Source organism: Myotis daubentonii, chromosome 6, assembly GCF_963259705.1.
Source record: "Myotis daubentonii chromosome 6, mMyoDau2.1, whole genome shotgun sequence".
Taxonomy (NCBI): domain Eukaryota; kingdom Metazoa; phylum Chordata; class Mammalia; order Chiroptera; family Vespertilionidae; genus Myotis; species Myotis daubentonii.
This window is the reverse complement of record NC_081845.1, coordinates 25,970,348-25,986,767: the sequence shown is the minus strand read 5'-3', so window position 1 is coordinate 25,986,767 and position 16,420 is coordinate 25,970,348. Positions and strand designations below refer to the sequence as shown.

The 16,420-nt window shown below is 40.7% G+C and overlaps 1 protein-coding gene across 4 annotated transcripts in view; it reads right to left on the bottom strand.

Moving 5' to 3' along the window:
* Positions 1 to 16,420, bottom strand: part of ARFGEF3 (ARFGEF family member 3) — a 126,060-nt gene that overhangs the window by 61,668 nt on the left and 47,972 nt on the right. Inside the window, exons 5-7 of one of the 4 annotated variants that reach the window (XM_059700454.1) lie at positions 14,653 to 14,721; positions 5,504 to 5,635; positions 2,030 to 2,152 (exon numbers count right to left, since the gene is read on the bottom strand). In XM_059700454.1, coding sequence (XP_059556437.1) covers positions 2,030 to 2,152; positions 5,504 to 5,635; positions 14,653 to 14,721 — 324 coding nt within the window. The remainder of the gene's footprint in view (positions 1 to 2,029; positions 2,153 to 5,503; positions 5,636 to 14,652; positions 14,722 to 16,420) is intronic. The other 3 variants (XM_059700455.1, XM_059700456.1, XM_059700457.1) reach the window with 3 other exon arrangements.

Sequence of the window (16,420 nt, the reverse complement as noted above, 5' to 3'; positions counted from 1 at the left end):
ATGCTCTGAATATTAGCATACTGAGCACTGAGTCTTTCTGGGACATGAAAGTATCTCCAGGGACCGCATGAGTAACAGAAAGGCAGTAATAGGAAACATTAATTTTCTACCTAGTTTGGGATCTTGCCTCCGGTTGGGGTGAGTCCAGATGGTCAGTGATGAGCAGGACCAGAAGGCTGATTAGCCACGCAGGACAGAGGCAAATAACCCTTGGGTTTTATCCAGCTCTTACCAACTATACCTGTTACCATTCTTACAAAAGAGCAACATGAGCTGTAAGGCTGAGTCATTTGAAACCTAATAATCTCCTACTTAAAATTTTAAAAATAAGATTAAATGACTAATATAATTGAAATCACTTTGAAACTACAAAGTTGTATTGAAATATTCCATCTCAAAACATTAAGATATCATTACTATTCCAGTATTTCATCATGTGGCCAATTAGGAAAGATGGAATATGATTGATCATATATGAACATGATAATTCTCAACATCTTGGGTTTATTTCCATTAAAAATACTTTTTCTCTTAATGTTTTCTATTTATAGATTTGACTTATTTTAAACTAATATTGTCACACCACCACATTCAAATGCTAGCATACATGAAATAATTTTAACAAAGACTAAGCTAATACAATAAAAATACTTAAAATTTGCCCTAGCTCGTTTGGCTCAGCATCAGCCTGTGGACTGAAGTGTCCCGGGTTTGATTCCGGTCAAGGGCACATGCTCGGGTTGCAGGTTCAATCCCCAGTAGGGGGCATGCAGGAGGCAGCCAATCAATGATTCTCTCATCATTGATGTGTTCCCCCCCCCCCCTCTCTCTCTCTCTCTCTCCCTTCCTCTCTGAAATCAATAAAAATATATTTTAAAAAATTTAAAATTAAGACTACTTTTTTAATAGAAACTTGAACTTTGGATATAGAAAACACAAAAGAAAAATATCAATATTAGTTTTTATCTGATTAGTGTTTGTTTTTCCCAACACTGGCTGCCAGAGCTCAATTAATCACCTGGGCTGGGACTCAGGAGAGCAGGGATTAGTTCTGGCTCTCTCACTGGTAAGCTCGTTAATTTTAGATTTCAATTTCATCTCTTTGGGCTTCATGTCCTCATCTGTTTTTATGAGGAATGAAAAAATTTGACCAGATAATCTCAAAAGTTCCACTCAAGTCCATGATTTTCTAAAAATTACATAATAATTGAAGTTAAAAGTTAGCAATATTTGAAGTCAAACATAAAATCTCAAATTCTAAAATTAATTTCTGAGATATTTCAGGCTGTCACTGACATTTCCCATTCTAAAACACAAAGTGTTCACTTCAGAATACTTTTTGCAGATTTTAAAAGAACTTTAATCTGAGTTCTCACAGAGGCAGATTTAAAAAACAAAACACCAATTTTGAAGAGGAATCATCTCCTCATTAACGTTCCCAGAAGATAATTTATGCAAGAAGCCAATTACATTTATGTTTTCCCTGGAAACTCATTTTAGACAATCTGTTCAAGTTTAGAGCAAAAAGCTCCAGGGTGTTTTGATGACAGAAAGATGACAAGTCCAGCCTCACTCTGCCAGTGCCCGCAGGTGAAGGAGACCGCCAGTCACGATTCTTTAGTTAGCAAGAGACCCACAGATACAAGCCTCAAAGCATGGAATTAACTGCTATTAGTTTTGAATTTACTTCTGGTATTTGTTAATATGTTATAATATTTTTATATAACATATTTTTAATCTGAGAATTAAAGATTACAAAAGAAAAGTGAATTTCAAAATAATGACTAAAAAAAAGACAGAAACTGTAAGGAAAAAAAACTCCCAAAGCTTTGGATTGAAACAGGCAAATATATATTTAAGGAGCTTAATTTACATAAATAAATGTTCTTCAAAACCAAGCCAGCCCTTCCATTGTTTCAGTAAGGAGCAGCCCTGGCAGAGTGTGGGGTGGGGGATGTGTGGGGTGGGGGACACATACATGTGGTTACACACAGAGACACTGGCAAGGCTGTGATGAACGTGGGCTCACCGTATTCTCCTGCCTTTGTCGTAACTGTAAAGTCAAGTCACTCAGCATCTGACTGAGAGTGGCCCGCACAGCAGTGTTTATACTACGCTGGTGACAGCTACATGTGTATGTCTCAATGCACACCTGGTGAAGAGATAAGACAGCAACATACACACTCCATGGATATCAGTGTATTACCAACATGCTTTGGAATTAACCGGAGAGGATATGAAATTGCTCTTAAACAGAAACTCAGCCTGGTTTAGAACTAGCTATCAGTGAGTCCTACATATATGTTAAACCCCTGAGCATCTATGTTTTAAGCATGTAGGAAAAGTATTATTTCCCTACAGGCTGTCCCTCTTAGAAGCTCATTCTTCTAAGCACCAGAGGAGAATGCAACGTAGTGGTTTTTAGATATGCCCAGGAATTCTGTCTGGGACAAACTCAGGTGGCTGGAAATTAATGAGGAAAAGCTCCCTTCAAGGCAAAATAGAGCAGAGTTTACTAACTCCTGAGTTACCAGGTGTGGGGAGAGGACCAGTGAAGCCGTTTCTGCTGCTCTATGAACAAGCCTGACCTTGGGTTAACTCTCTCTCCGTGTTCTCCTGGAAACCTGATAAAGGTGGACGTCAGCTGTGTTACTAGGCAGCATGGCTTATGGGAAAATGTCCCCCCCTGATTACCAAGCTGTATTTGAATTGGGAAAACTGAAAACTAACTTTAAAAATCTAGTAAGGAGTCACAGGTTTGAGCATCCCTGAGTGACCCTTGTCATAGCTTATGTCCTCTGAGGGAACGCTGCACACTCTGACTATGGAAGTACAGAGATGTTGGTTCCTATATACAGCACAGTCGACCCTGAATAACATGGGCTTGAACTGCCTGGGTTCATTTACACATGAATTTTTTAAAACTTATGGTATTGATATAGTACAGTACTGCAAATGTATTTTCTCTTCCTTATGATTTTTATTAAGAACATTTTATTTTCTCTAGCTTACTTTGTTGTAAGAATACAGTATATAATATAACATTAACATGTGTCAATCAATCATTTATGTCATTGAGAAGGCTTCCAGTCAATAGTAGGCTACTGGTAGTTAAGTTTTGGGGGAGTCAAAAGTTACACCTGAATTACCTATTGCATGAGTGGGAGGTGCCCCTATCTCCTGTGTTGTTCAAGGGTCAACTTTAGTTGAAACATGGGGCTCCTAAGCCAAGGTGACTGAACCCATGAGGGGCTCTTATCTTCTTGCCCCTAAGCTGACATCTGAGGGCCAGAGCCTCCCCTCAGTATTGGGGTTAGGATGCCTGGGAAAGACAAACGCCTGCCACTGACCTGTGTCTGCTCCCTGCCCTGTGTCCCACCGAGGGAATATGATGCCAGTTGTGGCCTATTTGTGTCTTGTGAGTCTGAATGCCCAGTGGAACCTGAGGAGGCTCCCTGGTGGCTGCAGCATGGAGAAATCCCAACTTTGGGGGAAAAGATTCTCTCACTTGATGATGCTGCTGCTCAATGTCATGACTTTTCAGATTTTATTGCCTCGAGTTTCTCTGAAAGGTATAGGAATGGGCATAACAATAAATGCATACTTTAAATTGGTCTACTTTTTCTCTCCATAATGTATGCAATCCTTTCCATTTTACCAAGCATATTTAGTCCTACAAAAAGAAAAAGGCAGCCCTAACCGGTTTGGCTCAGTGGATAGAGCATCAGCCTGTGGACTCAAGGGTCCCAGGTTTGATTCCGGTCAAGGGCATGTACCTTGGTTGCAGGCGCCTCCCCAGTAGGGGGCGTGCAGGAGGCAGCTGATCGATGCTTCTCTCTCATCGATGTTTCTAACTCTCTAGCCTTCTCCCTTCTTCTCTGTAAAAAATCAATAAAATATATTAAAAAAAAGAAAAAAAAAAGGGTGTAGTATGCCTAAATTATTTTTCTAGGAATAACTCCAAGATTATCTACATTGAAAATACTAGGTTCTCACCTAAATGGCAAATTTAATTTGATGATTGATAACCGAGATGGGAGAGAGACTAAATGTTAATCTTTGTTGCTGCTAATGCTTAAGCTAGAATTTTCTGTCAGGCCTCTCTGTAATTGCCTTTTTGGTAAAATTAACTAAGTGAAAGTAAATATTTTCTAACAGTTAAATTTATCTCCTGTTAAATGCTTAATATTCCAAATGAGCATTTAAAACTCAAAAGTATATTTGGAAGTTGGCTTGGATTTATTCATATTATGTGAAAAAAGCAAGAGCAAGTTTCAAAATATTTGTTTTTCAAACTACCATTTAGGGCAGGTTAACTTCAAACTCATTTTCTCAGATAATCATGGATTGTAATATACTCGAAGGTACTATTTATACATACTTAGAAAAAAAGATGTTTTAATCCTGAAAGGCCTTTATTTCTGCATGTGATAAAATGGTTTAAAAGCCTTGAAAATACATCTAAATGAGTGCACTGGTTCACTTTGGTGAAACCAGACTCTCTATAGTGTAATTCGGCACTCTGGTACTATTTATACCTCAGAATTCAAGTTTTCTTTAAATCTTTTCCCAAGAAATCATTATAACTGTGATCTTTCAGATTGCTAAGCTTAAATTTCAGGAGAAATTTAAAGTCTCAGAAGCATTAAAGATGAAAGAGTAGCTATTTTGAAAGCTGAACTACATACGTTATGTCAATATAAATACAATTCTCCTGAATACTAAAAACCATACCCACTATAAAACCTTCCTTAAAAAATTACATCAGTCACTTTAAACCCATGAAAGAAAGCACACATGAGGACCTAAATTTTAAGTAACACAAGCAGCACTGTATGCAAAAAACTTCCCAGATACCAAATGTATTTCAACTTTTAATGTCACCACCATTTTCAGTGTTTAGAGCTATAACAGTGGAAATGACTTACTGCAGGAGGCTTTTTATTAAGGGAAAAGGTAAGCAGTTTACTCTGCTTTTTTAGAAAAAGGATTAATCAAAGAAACTCATTTTGCCCACGTTGGGATCATAAATACTCATGTGACCAAAGGGTATCTTTTTAAATGTAAAAATGAGCATGTGTATGATAACTTGCTATCTTTAGATGCCCAGGAAGAAATGCTTTCAGCTATCCTGACATCTTCTGAAGAAAAGTTTCTTACACTTGCTATAAGAATAATAATAAATTGGTAGTTCATAGAACTAGGGTTTCCATGATAAACCTGACCATTGTATTTAAAGGCCAATGAGTTTTCACATTATGAATGGTTTTCTTTTTCTACTATGGGGCAGTGCTAAAATGAGCACATTGAATCAGAGAAGCTAAGAGAATACCAAGTCCAAATGCAGGCTGAGTTTCTGGGAAAGGGCTCATCAATTTCCTCTTTTCGTATCTCCAATGTCACTTCGACATCCCATGCCCTTTGCTTTCGTAGTGTAGAACTGACATTTTAAAAGCCTCAGTTCTGGATCTCTGCCAGAGGCTCCAGGTACCAAGTCCAATACCTTGTGAAAAGCCACAGCCCCCTGATCACCAGGGAACGCACGAAGACACAGGGCAGTGAGGAGTTTCATAATGGACATTTTGATCATTTCATGCAATTGTGGACATCCAGGTTTACGGCATGCTAAACACAACTGAGAGCAAAAACAAACTGTTAGTGAAGCAAATTAAACCCCGACAGCAGAAGGAAAAAAACAAAAAACAAAGCCAAGTCTGCAAGCCATATATAGCAATAGGAGTTTTATGTCATTAAGTAGACTGATAAATAACAGTACTAGGTTAAACCCAGGGTGGAATCACTATTATTAAATATGAAGCAGCACAGTGGAATGTAGCAGATATTCAACATTGGCCAAAGTGGTAAGTTTTAAAAAAGCTTCCACAATAGAAATTTGCTTAACTTTGCAAAATGCATATGAGCTTCACCATGTTGAGTTGTGCATTTACTTTCTCTTTCCTGTCTGAAGGATTAGTGATGCAGCTTTGTCAAAACAATGCATGGTACTGAGTAATAAGTCCCATAAAGAGAAGAACTAGCAGGTTTCCAGTTGGAAAATTTTTATGGAGATAAAAATAATTTATGGTGATAAAAATAAAAGGATCAGAGATTAAACTGCAAGAAAGCAGAAGAACTGTCTTTTATGTAGGGAAGACTATGAATGCTTGTTTATCACGTTAGAAATTAAGAAAATTTTGATTAACACTACAAGTCTAAACTCTGTTGAATCACATTGACAAGTCAGTGACCAGGCTGTTTCCAGCCGAATGGCAATAACAGGTAGGTATGAAACAGGAGCACCTCAATAAGTGGGTCCCGCTGATGCATACGCACAGGCTCACACACATACACACAAGGGGCAACTGAAAGTCTGATCACCATGCTTGGGTAGGAATTTTACTGGTTTTCCTTTTGGATCTCAGTCAGAAGGAAATTCTTACCATGCCCAGGCATACATGCACAACTCTAACGGTTACTTCCCTCTTCCTCTTTCTCATTCTTCTTGGCTTAGCTGACATGTTAAAATGGATTCCGATACCTCAGCCCAGCAATCCCTGCACCTTCTCAGGCAGAGCCTTCTGCTTGGTCTACACAGGGTCCACCGAACCCTAGCCTCTGCCCTCCGAGCCAGCCCCAAGGAAGTAGAGAGGAGCTCTGCACTGCTCTGTGTCTTCTAATTCTAAATAAGTTCTTCAAGAGCCTTGCAAGTCAGAGATTAAAGGCAAGTGTGGAAATTCCTTGCAAAAAAAAACTAGTTTGCTCAAAGCCCATCTGGCAGTAAGTTGCCAAAGAACAGAAACCTCAGAGGAGTCAAAACAGTCAATACAGAGGCTTACGCACAAAGAAGAAAGTGTTTCCAGAAGGCAAAGTGGAGAAAGCAGTCCCTTAAAATGGGATTTCTTTACTCCAATGGCCTCAGCTGGTTTGAGACAATGGTTTGGGCTCCTTTGGCCATTTCTCTTGCCAGGAGGTAGGGTTACTCCTCCCAGCCTTACCAGAACATAGCAAATAAGATGCTTCAAAGAGAAATGGATCAGGTCATCTGTGTCATATCTGGAGACTATCTGCTCCTTAACTGTAGAATACTTTATTTGAAGTATATCTCAGAAATAGACTTAAAAAAGTACTATTGAACATTTCAAGGGTTGTAAGTCAGCTCAGTTAAAAAATACTTTCATGACAACCGGAATCATTACATTGAAATCTCTGGAGGCAGATCTTGGCCTCAATGATTTTGAAGGTCCCTGGGGTAACAAGTGGAACTAAACTAAACTCCAGATCCTGTGATGGTAACAATGCTCAGAAAAGATAAACTGTGTATCAAAATGTAAAGATACTCAAGAAAGTGGCATATGATTAATGGTCACTTGAATCCATGGTCACACAAAAAAGGTGAAATTCATCAATACTTCTGCTTCACATGAAAAAAGACCATAGAGCCATTATTGAATTAAATGTCTTGGTAAAGGTCTCAGGTGGGTAAGACTCCTTCCTAAGAATTTCAGTCGGTTGCCAATATTACTATGGCAAGATCCTAATTCTAAGATGGAGGTTACCAGGAAGCAATATTACATAGTGGTCAACAGCACGTACTTGAATATAGAGAGTCTGGATTTGAATGTCTAGCTAAAGAACCTTAGACAAGCAAATGAACCTCACTTTCCCTGGGATTCTTTATCTAGCTTGGTTGTGGTAAAGATTAAAAGAGAATGTATGGGAAATGCTACTACTGACATGCCCTAAGGACTCAACTATTATTAGCAAATATTACTAACCAGTGTTTTGGAATTGAAGGATGGCTAGATGATAGATAGATGGAAGTGAAAGCAGGTCCCTGAGAGTAAGAATCTTAAAAAATAAAACAATAATCTTTGAGACAAACTCTGCTTGAACCTGACAGCATGCCACAGAATCAGAGACTAGAAGTTTCCCGTGAGTCAATAAGATCAAACCAGAAAATACACATTTACGAACTCGACTTTCTCACTTAGAAAATGCCATACAGGAGCCTTCAGCAGGCATGTTCTTTCCCATGAAACAACATCATTAACCATCTTCAAATTAACTTCATAGACCTTCTGGTTTGGGCACCACCTCTTTCTTTAACCCCAGGACCTGGGCAATGTTATTTCCACAGCTTTTCCTGTTAAGATAGCTAACCTGGAAAACTCAACATTATCTGCTAATTTGACCATAGCAAGAGAAATCTTGGGCCCAGCTTTCAATCAATAAAGAGAAGAATTATGTATCCATATAGAGTTTTAGCAATGGTAATTCATAAAAATGAATAAAAAACACATGTTGGCTATTTCATAACTGCCCATTTCTAAATTTGGTGATATTTCTAATTCCTCCCGTATCGTGGAAGACCCTATACTGAAAAAACTTTCATTACCGCAGTTTAATTAAGCAAGTTAAGTTAGTCACACAAACGAAGGCTGCCACCTTCCTATTTACATTTTAAATGCTTAACGATCCTTGTAAAGTTTCAGCAGTACCTTGGGGAAATAGCCTCATTTTTCATACGTAAGTAAGTACACATCCCATTTCCTGACCAACAGGTTTCAGGATAAGCACTATCTCTGAGTAACGGTCAGTGCACAGCAGAGTATGAAAGAAAAGAAAGTCTGGACTCTTTCCCAACATTTCCATAGCTGTTTTAAATGATTTATTTGAAAGCGTTTTTATAAATTGTTTCCCTAGCTATATCAAACATGACAAGAGGAGAAAAATGTCACTTTTTTCCTTTAAGTTAAAGACTTATCTTTAAAAAATATATATATATATATATATATATATATATATATATATATATATATATACACACACACACACACACACACACACACACACACACACACATATATATATATTGATTTCAGAGAGGAAGGGAGAGAGAGAAATATCATTAATGAGAGAGGATCATTGATTGGCTGCTTCGTGCACACCCCATACTAGGGATCAAGCCTGCAACCTAGGCCTGTGCCCTGACAGGGAATAGAACCGTGACCTCCTGATTCATAGATTGACGCTCAACCACTGAGTCATGCCAGCTGGGCAAGACTTATCTTTATGGAAAGTTCAGATACAACCAAGAAAGCTTGCTGGAGCTAAGTGGTAGTTTTAGGCTGAAATGTCCTGCTTTGAAAATAGAGATGCAGATTTTCAAAGGCTAAGTTAGCAGATGAAAAGCACTTAAGAGCTTACAAAAATCATTGGGTATCAGTAAGTCTACAGAGCACTATTATTTTTTTGTGTGTGGCAGTATACTAGTAAGTCTGTTTTGTCAGTCCCACATTTTGGTGATGAAAAAGCATTTCTTAAATGACTACTCTGGTGAAAACCTAAAGACTGTAAGCTATTTTGCAAATTAAAAACAAAACAAAACACACACCCATAAAATGAAGGCCTTTAAGAAAGATGTTTATTCCTATCTCATGTATCTGATTCCAGATGATTCTACTATTATCCTTTCTTAAATTACCTATACATTATTCATTTGATAATCTAATATTTATAACTACTGATCCATATACTTACATTTATAAGTTGTTGCTATGTTTTCCTATAAATAGATCTACTCTGTGCTCTTTTTATGCCAAGTTACCTAAATATGGATTGAGTGAGGGGACATTTCCCTTCTTTTTTAAAGGCTGACCCTGTTCTTAATGGTGAAAACACATATTCAGATGGAACAGTGGGATAGCTCTGTAGCAGATTCAACTGTTAAAGCATTTAGGAAATATGTTTGAGTCCTAGTTGGGTAGCTCAGTTGATTAGAGCATCATCCTGATATGCCAAGGTTGGAAGTTCAGTCTCTGGTCAGGGCATGTACAAGAAGCAGCCAATGAATGCATAAATAAGTAGAAGAACAACTTGATGTCTCTCTCTCGTTCTCTATACTCAATGAATAAAATAAAAAGAAATACATTTAATATATATCAAGCGCTGACAAATGGGAAGAAGAAAACGTGGAGTTGATGTGGCAGGAGAAGATGAAAGGCAAGGGTGATTACAAGAATCAAAAGCTTGTACCACTGGGGGATCACCATCGAGAGGATGCTGCTGCTGGGTGCGACTCCATACTTTGTGGGGTGGTCCCATTAGCCAAGCAGAGGCACAGCAGCCGTCACTGGGGTTTTAGGTCTATAAACCCAGCAGAACATGACCTTTAGATCTCACTATAATATGCATGATTCATCGGAGTATCTTATAAGAAGGCAGATTCTTATTCCTTGGTCTGGGTTGGGACCTGAGGAACTGCCCATGCATTTGGTGGGTGGAACACACTTGAGGCTTTAGAGCACCACAGCACATTTCCACGTGGTTTTATGACAAAGCTTGGCTAGAGGGAATAGTAACTATCAGAGCAGTGATTCTCAACTTGACTTCTGTGGGAGCGGGGGGGAAGCTTTTACAAGTTTGCATGCCTAAGACCAAAACACTACTCAGAATTCTGGGGCAACCCGAGGCATTTTATTTGTGCTAAGTAAAGAGCAGAAGTCAAAGTTTAATCAAGTAACTATTGAAAATAGTTGACCTTTTATAGGATCCTATAGGAACCTTTGGTAAGCCCATCTCTTGTTCTGATCTTTACTCATTATTAACTGTGAACTGATGTAAACTACTCTCTTCAAAAGATATATATTAGATAAAGGCAAAATTAGTTTCATTTCAACATTGTGCCTGCAGGGTATTCATGCCTGGGCATGGTTTGGGATGAGGGGAGAGGTGGCCCTTTCGTGGGTTACCACCATTTACACAGGGGCAGCATAAGGGCTCCTATGGGTGGGCCTATCACAGGTGAGCTGATGATAACACGTGCTGCACAGGATATAGGCCGAAAGCTCAGTCACATCCGCTTGCATCCTGGTTCTACCACTTCCTAAGGGTGTGACTTTGGGAAAGATAGTGAACCTCTGTGTCACTGTCCTTATCCTGCTTTGCAGTATTGTTATATGGATTATATGATTTAATGTAGGTAAAGTTCTTAGAACAGTGCCTGGCAGAGAGTAAATGCTAAATATGTAGTAGGTGTAAACAGAACACTCTCTTGGAGTGCATATACTTGTCTCTTACCGCGAGTGATGTTATGTTTTCAAGCCTCCTCCGAATTACTGACTCTTAGAGGGAGTGGCCACAGAGAACCAAGAACTATAGCTACGCCTAGAACTATTCTGAGTTGCAGCCATGAATAAAGGTCCACTATTCTTCTTAGCAGGAGGAGTACTCTCCAGGGTGTTTCTCTTGGTGGCTTTTTGATCGGAGTGACCCCTGACCCTGTATGCTCGTTGTCTCATGGGTCACTCGGCCTCCCTCAGCAGACTGATATGGAAATGTCCTGACCCACGGGCCTGCCAGGCAGGAGAGCTGGATTCCTCCTCTTCTGAAGCTGGTGTCCATGCCAGGTCCAGAAGGGTCATACTGCACACTTAGCAAAGGTGCTTTGAAGTGGTGACTCTTGGGCCATTACGAAGCAGTCCCTACCCCTGTCTTGCTGGAGAGTCTTCCAGAATGTCCAGTCACTGGAGCAGAGTGATGGATCTGAGAGGCCTGGAGAAGAGGCAGCCTATACCCTGGGTCCCACCACAGCGGGGTGGAGGAATCTTCTGCGGGCCTGCAAGGGGAAGGCCGCCGCTATCAAACACAGGATGAACAGTTTATTTTTAAGAACTTCACCAAGGTCTTCTTCCTTCCAAGGAATAGAGTTCCAGGTCTTTATTAGGAGCAACAAGTCAAAGCTAGCATTGGAGTAGCAGGTTTCTCCGCGATGGTCTGCCCCTGCTTCATTATCTGCACACGGACTGGGAACTCTTGTCCAGCTAGGAAATCTCTGTGGGCTGCAGGCAGGGCAAGAGGGGACTCGAGTAAGCTTGTTACAGTTCTCCCAGGAAGCCGGCCCTTCGCTGACCCATCCTTTCAGGGTATCGGCCATATTGTTTAGGGGTAAGCTCGACACCACTGTCCATGTGAAGTTCCATAACGACACTGACCAAGCATTTACTACGCGGCCGGACCTGCACGGAAAGCTATTTATGTGGGTTCTACTTCTCTTGTCCAATCGGCACAACCACACTGTTAGCATTCCTTTTACAGAGAAGCAGCTCGAAGCCAGGGCGGTATCCAAGGCAACACGCTGGGGGTGGCAGAGCTGGGCCGACATCTAAACATGGGACTCCGGAGCCCTGTTTCTACCTCCCACCTCGAGGCCTTTACCTTTACCTCTCTCAGGCTGAGATTTTCTTCAAAAACAGGTTCCTTTCCAGGATTTGGTGGGGAGCAGTGTGCCCTGCTGCCTCACTGTCTGCACAGGCCTGCCGAGTCTTTACTCTGCGTCCAGACGCCCTCAGTGAACACGCTTGACGTGGGTGGTCCAGGGCAGTGCCTGTCCACTCCTCAGGAACTGCATCCCAACTTCCAGGTTCTTATTTGAAAACTGGTTCCTGCGAGGAGGATAAAGACAACCTCCTCCTCCTCCTCTCAGCTTGGGCTTCCTGGTGGCCATCCCGCAACGTAGGGTGCTGCAACAACCCGTGCCCCACAGCTCCCAAGGGCCGGCTCCACAGTGACGGCTGCATTTCCCTTCCCGCCCTGCACAGGCTTGCCTCCCACATGCCAGCCCTGCTTCTTGCTCTGATAAAAAACAAAAAACAAAAGAACCCCACACACAAACAAACAAACAATCAAAAACACTACAGTTGTCATTTTAAAAAAGATAAGCCAAAGAACTTACATACCTATATGCATAGCCCATGGACACAGTCAATAGGGTGGTAAAGACCATGGGGATGGGTGGGTAGGGGCTGGGAGGAGAGGATTTAATGGGGGGGGCGGTAAATGGGAGACATCTGTAATACTATCAACAATGAAAAATATTAAAAAATAAAGCGATAGCTGTAAGGATTAGATTTTGTAGAAGCTTTTGGTTAAATCAAATATTCTACATAGTATAAAATATAAACCTTTTGTAAAGAGGCTATCATTAGATGTTAACATGCATATTCACTAGGAAATTTCTTTAGGTTCTGTTACAATTCAAAAACAATAAACAGACATCCAAAATAAATAAAATAAAAGTAATGGGGAATCTAAAATAGTCAAATTCTGAAAAACAGAGTGGTCGTTCTTGCCAAGGGCCGGAAGGAGGGAGAAATACAGAGGAAGTACTATTCAATGGGTATAAAGTTTCAGTTATAGAAGATGAATAAGTTGTGGAGATCTGCTCTAGATCATTGTGCTTATAGTTAACATTACAGTATTGTACACTTAAGATTATGTTAAGAGGGCAGATCTCATCCTAAGTGTTCTTACCACAATAGAAAAAAATTAACCTGCCAATAATGAGTACTCACAGGTAACTCTCAAAATTCATTAAAAAAATACTGACAGCTATTCTCTTTCTTTACCTGTATGGAGTAAAACATATAAATGTGTAAAAGAAAAGTATTCTTTCCAACAATATAAATACACATTTGAGAACTGATTTATATTGTAGTGAGAAGTCAGCTAATTATCTGCTTCTTTTTATTTTGATAGACTCACAAAAATGTCCTGTGTGCTCAAAATAATTTTCTCTTAATTTTCACCCTTTAATGGCACACAATACTGTAAAAGCCCATGAATCAGCCAATATACATACTACCCATGACAATGTTACCTAGGTGAGGTGATGGATATGTTAATTAGCTTGATTGTAGTGATTATTTCACAATATATACATATATCAAAACACAAAGTTGTACCGCTTAAATATATACATTTATTTGTCAACTATACCTCAATAATGATGAAAAAAAGAAAACATGCCCAAAGTGTTTAGCATCTACCTGGTATACCCAATAAATGGTAATCATTATTGTAAAAACAAAAACCCATGAGCACTAATAGGCTTTCTTTTTCTCCGTAATTTAAGAATTCAGAATATCAATGCCTCATTAAGGTCTGAAGGTGCATGCTTGTCAAAACATACAAATCCTGAAGATACTCTTTTCAAGAAATGGAAAGAAAATTATTCTAAGCGTATTAAAGTACAGCTCTGGAATGATGAGGTCTCCAAAAACCAAAGGTTTATGCCAGACAATCAGAAAGCCAAGTTTTCTGTAGGACACACTCGGGGGAGCGCTGGGAGGTACTGATTGCTCCAGTCTACAGCACAGATCAATAAGGACAGAAAAGAGAAGGCTTTCCAGCGACAGCTACAAATACACTCATCGGGGATTAGGAGACAGGAATGGAATTTAATCAATAAACATCTCTCTACATCAAATATCTGGTTTCTTAAAAAACATTTGAAGAAAACTCAAATGCTTTTTGATTGAGATTAGGAAAAACAGACTAAGAATGCATTCTGAGTGAGGTAGGTGGGGAGAACCAGTACTGTTATTTATTTCTATGGTTACAGACTCAAGTTAAGCAAACCAAAGCATGCAAAGCACCATGACTTAGGATGATGGACCACCGAGCCCACTTCTCACAGATCCAACCCTTAGTGGAAATTCCCCAGGGTCATGACCAGAGAAGGCCTCGCCCCACTGCTAGGCTCCACTCTACCCCGGTATGGATGCCAGCTGGGGTGAAGCAGCTGTGAGCAAGCAGCACAAGCACAAGCAGCACCCGAGGGCGGGGGGGGGGGGGGCAGCAGCGGGCACTCACCTCGGCGATCTTCAGCACTGCACTCCCGTTCAGGTCAAATGTCGGGGTGTAGGTTATGCAGAGTAAAACCTTTACCAACCAGGAGGTGGGGGAGGAAGGAAGAGAGAGGGGGTTAAAAACCTAGAAAGTGATTTTTATTCCATATGGCTTTTGTGCAGTCCTCTTGATGACTCCTTTGTACTTTGCTTTATCGAATGTGTTGCTATTTCACTCACTGTTCTCTAATTGGTGGCCGCACATTGTCCAATAAAATAGAGATGAACACTTTAAAAAGTAAAGGATGCTACCCTCACCCCCGGGGAAGGACCACTGTACGGCAAGCCAGAAAAGGCATTCCTCAACAACTCCAGGAAGTCTACCAGCATCTGATAAGGAAACTAAATGGCCAGGCTTAGTGCTAGGCACGGTGTGTATATGATCTAGATTGCTTTTTTAGTAACTGTCATTATGATTGTCTTTATTTTACTGATAAGGAAACTGATGCTCAGAACAATTGAATAAGATGCCCAAGATCACTCAGGAAACAAGTTGTGGAGCTGAGATCTGAACCCAAGTAATCTGACTCCATGCCCTGAACCCCTTGGCAATACTGTCTCTACTTCTTCCTAGATCCAAGCCTCACTCAACTTTCCTGCTCCTGTCCCCTCCCAAATCCACATGGGATTAGAAATTGTTGCATGGTCACCTGCCTCTTCCCCCTTGTAATTTCCCTCAGAATGCTGCCTGGGATTTGTTAGTCCTGTGTGCCCCTTATTCTCCAAGATATATAGACAGCAAGTCAATGACATTTGCAAGATCGTTAGCGACCATTAAAAATCTCACTCTCTACTTGTAGAGCTATTAGGGAACAGATCAATAAAAGCCTGTGGCATTTTAAGAATTGCTTCTAATTTTGGAGATAAGACGCCAGACTCTCCCCTGTCCATTTGGCGCCTGACGCTGCAACTTTGCTAGCTGGTAGCCTCAGACATAAAAGTGCCGGTGTCTGCTCCTTGCTCCCAAACACAACAGCCGGGCCCTGCTTGCACCTGGTCCTGTCAGTAGCAGCCTCCTGAGAATGTAGCCTAATTCATGGGAGAGCACTGAAGCCTAGCACAGTCACCTTATACAGCATATACACCTCAGCAGCACACCCAAAGTACGATTGTCAGATGGGACAAGGCCTTTCCTAAGCTCTCATTCTGAGTCACCAGCCAGGCCAGTGCTAGATGCAGTCACTCCTTCGGAGAAAGCAATTACTTGTACAATTTAAAAAGGAAAAGGGGATTTTTGCCAATTTTAGTCACAAGGTTAGATAAGTTCATTGTGGGTCTGCTCCTCAGTCTTTTAATCCTTAAGATGCCTGATACCTAAGCGTCGACTCCTGATAAAAATCATCTCAATGCTATGCCGGCTGGAAGAGAGGGATAATGGAGCAACTGCTTTATCGCCTCATGGAAAGAGGGTTTCTTTAATTTAAGGGCCATCTTTGCGGGGGGTTGGTGTTTGGTGTGCAAGACAGCCGTGGGCAGCAGTCACCAGGATCCATCTGGCCTGGGGAGAGGACACATCTAATACCTCTGTATTGGGTGTCCCTTTGCCTGAAACCCTCCTGTCCTTGACTCCTCCTATGCTTGTTCCTCATGTCACTCATGTAGCTGGTTCTTTCAGGTCTCAATTCAACCTCTGTGACACCTCCGCTCATTCACTTCAGAGCACGTAGCAGTCTCCTACATGAATGATGCATTTACGTCTTTATGATCTTCCCATTAGACGATTACATCCATTG